General features: G+C 36.8%; 1 protein-coding gene across 1 annotated transcript in view; it reads left to right on the top strand.

The window, feature by feature from the left end:
• Positions 1-2,659: 2,659 nt before the first annotated feature.
• EMH_0067420 (ABC transporter, putative) overlaps positions 2,660-3,285 on the top strand; it is a gene marked incomplete at both ends in the record, with an annotated part of 933 nt that continues 307 nt past the window's right edge. The window contains one exon of the mRNA XM_013498622.1: positions 2,660-3,285. Within this exon, the coding sequence (XP_013354076.1) occupies positions 2,660-3,285 (626 nt within the window).

The following is a 3,285-nucleotide window of genomic DNA, read 5'->3' as shown; positions in this document are numbered from 1 at the left end:
AAAAAAAAAAAAAAAAAAAAAAAAAAAAAAAAAATAAATAAATAAATAAATAAATAAATAGATAAGTAAATGTATAAATAGATAAATGTATATATTTATATGTGTATATATTTAGGTAGGTATGTATGGAGGGATGGATAGTATATGTTTGGTTGTTTATTTATTTTTATTTATTTTTTTATTTATTTTTTTATTTTTATTTATTTTTATTTATTTTTTTTTAAGAGAAGAGATAGAGGAAAGATAGAATAACACAAAATAAAGTAGATAACATAAAAAACTAAAATAAAATAAAATAAAATATGTAGATAATCACAAAATAAAAAAATAAAAAAAAAAAAATAAATAAATAAATAAAATAACAGAAGAAAGAAAGAAAGAAAATAAATAAATAAATAAGCTAAATGAAATAAAATACAGTAAATATATAAACTAAATAAATAAATAAAATAAATAAATAAAATAAATAAATAAATAAAAGCTTACAGGTTCAATATGTGCGTTAATATGTAGAAGATCACAAACATAAAACATGTAGGTAATATATAGATAGATAAAAAAATAAATAAATAAACAAAATAAACAAATAAATAAACTAAATAAACAAATAAAAATAAATAAAAATAAAATAAAAATAAAATAAATAAAAAGCTTACAGGTTCAATATGTGCGTTAATATGTAGATGATCACAAACATAAAACATGTAAATAATACATAGATAGATAGATAGATAAAAAAAAAAAAAACAAATAGATAAATAAATAAATAAATAAACAAACAAATAAACTAAATAAATAAATAAAAATAAAAATAAATAAATAAATAAAAGCTTACGGGTTCAATATGTGCGTTAATATGTAGATGATCACAAACATAAAACATGTAAATAATACATAGATAGATAGATAAAAAAATAAATAAAATAAATAAAACAAATAAATAAATAAACAAATAAATAAACAAAATAAAATAAAATAAAATAAAAATAAAAATAAATAAAAAGCTTACGGGTTCAATATGTGCGTTAATATGTAGATGATCACAAACAAGTTTCATTTCATTAATTTGGGGTGTATCGACAGCTAAAGAGAGACAGATTCTTCTTCCTTTTGCTGCTGTATATTTTTTATTTATATAAGCGGGATATATAATACTCCATTTGTTTCTATCTATACCATCATCCTCATTCTCTTCTGTTTCTTCTTTATAAACCCTAAACCCTAAACCCTTCTCTACACCCAGTAAACGACCTAATAGCTCAGGGTTAAACCCTAGGGGCCCCCCCTCAGATGGGGGGCCCCCCATTCCTCCTCCTCCTGCTGCTGCTGCTGCTGCTGCTGCTGCTGCTGCTGCTGCTGCTGCTGCAGCGTTCTTACCACGCGGCATCGCTACACAATATCCTAAACCCTAAACCCTAAACCCTAAACCCTTGACACAAATATATGTTTTATATATTTTGCTTCTTCTTTTCTCTTTATACAGTGGTAGACACACACGCAAAAATTCTGCTGCTGATACACAGTGCTGCTGCTGCTGCTGTTGCTGCTGCTGCTGCTGCTGCTGCTGCTGCTGCTGTTGCTGCTGCTGCTGCTGTTGTTGTTGTTAATGCTGGTCAAGATTCTGCTGTTTTTGCTGCGGTTCTTGCTGCTGCTGCTGCTGCTGCGGCTGCTTCTGCTGCTGTTGCTGCTGCTGCTGCTGCTGCTGCTGCTGCCCGCCAGATGAATGGCTTGGTGGAGCCGGCGGGCTAAACCCTAAACCCTAAACCCTAAACCCTAAACCCTGAAAACTTGAACCCTGTTGGAAGAAAGCAGGGTTTTTGAAGCGCGCGTGTGGATTAGGGTTTAGGGTTTAGGGTTTAGGGTTTAGGGTTTCGGGTTGGTTGGTGTGTTTGTATTCGTCTGTTGAGGGTTTACGAATAAATTTGTGTGAAATGAAGAAAATATAATAAAATAAATAAAAATAAAATAAATTTATTTTAATTTTTTCTTTTTTTTTTCTGAGTTTCTCTGCTGCTGCAGCGTTCTGCTGCCGCATGCATGCATACAAGTCGGTGGTTTCGGTGGTGTTTTCTCTCTATATGGGAGAGAAAAATAATAAATAAAATATATTTTAATTTGTTTTGTTTTTATTTATTTTTATTTATATTTTTTTTTATTATTTTTTCTTTTTTTCCTTCTCTTTATTCTCCTGTGCTACTAAGCCTACATACGCTCTTCTAGACGGTCGAGGGTTTAGGGTTTAGGGTTTAGGGTTTAGGGTTTAGGGTTTAATACAACAACCACAAACACAGACAAAAACTTCTTACTCTTAAAACCATTCATATAAACCAAAAACAAAAACCCTAATCTCTACTGTTGCTGGTGTATATGTAAATGTATGCAACACCCGCAGCAGCAGCAGCAGCAAAAACAGCAGCAGCAGCAGCAGCAGCAGCAGCAGCAGCAGCAGCAGCAGCAGCAGTTAGTCTGCTCCCACCCAGGGATGGTCTTAACTGCGACAGCTTGCACTAAATGTGTCTTTTGCTTAGGGTTTAGGTTTCAGGGTTTAGGGTTTAGGGTTTAGGGTTTAGGGTTTAGGACCCAGTATTCGGGGTTTAGGGTTTAGGGTTTAGGGTTTAGGGTTTGTTTTCTCTCTTACTTTCTTCCGTCTGTATTATCTATGTTTATTTGTACTAGCCGTTTCAAGCTCTTCCCGCTGCTGCTGCTGCTGCTGCTGCAGCTGCTGCAGCTGCTGCAGCTGCTGCAGCAGCAGCTGCAGCAGCAGACTTGTAGTTTTATTTCTTTCGCTAGCTGCACCCCCATCCGTCTCCATGCTGCTGCTGCTGCTGCTGCAGCAGCAGCAGCAGCAGCAGGGGCCCCCAGGGGTGGTGGGGGGCCCCCTCTTTTCGGTGTTTCTTCTGGCCCCCTCTCTGCGGGTGTATTGACAGCTCCGCTGCAGCAGCAGCAGCAGCAGCAGCAGCAGCAGCAGCGGCAGCAGCAAACTGCCGCTTTCCTGCGTATGTCTGCTGCTGATTCTTTAAGAAGATTCCAGCAGCAGCAGCAGCAGCAGCAACTGAAATCTCCTTGGGGCCCTCCTCGAGCCAAAGCTGCAGCAGCAGATAACCTATCGGCAGCAGCAAACTCAGACATAAAGAAACTCCACAAACAGCAGCAGCAGCAGCAGCAGCAACAGCAGCAGCAGCAGCAACAGCAGCAGCAGCAGGAGAACTTGCATCCGATAGAGATCATCCTCCCCCCCTCCACCGACAGCAGCAGCAGCAGCAGCAGCAGCAACCACCCCACCGC

Source organism: Eimeria mitis, genomic scaffold, assembly GCF_000499745.2.
Source record: "Eimeria mitis Houghton genomic scaffold, Emh_scaff3579, whole genome shotgun sequence".
Taxonomy (NCBI): domain Eukaryota; phylum Apicomplexa; class Conoidasida; order Eucoccidiorida; family Eimeriidae; genus Eimeria; species Eimeria mitis.
The sequence above is the reverse complement of the archived record's forward strand: the minus strand, read 5'-3'. Positions and strand labels throughout refer to the sequence as shown.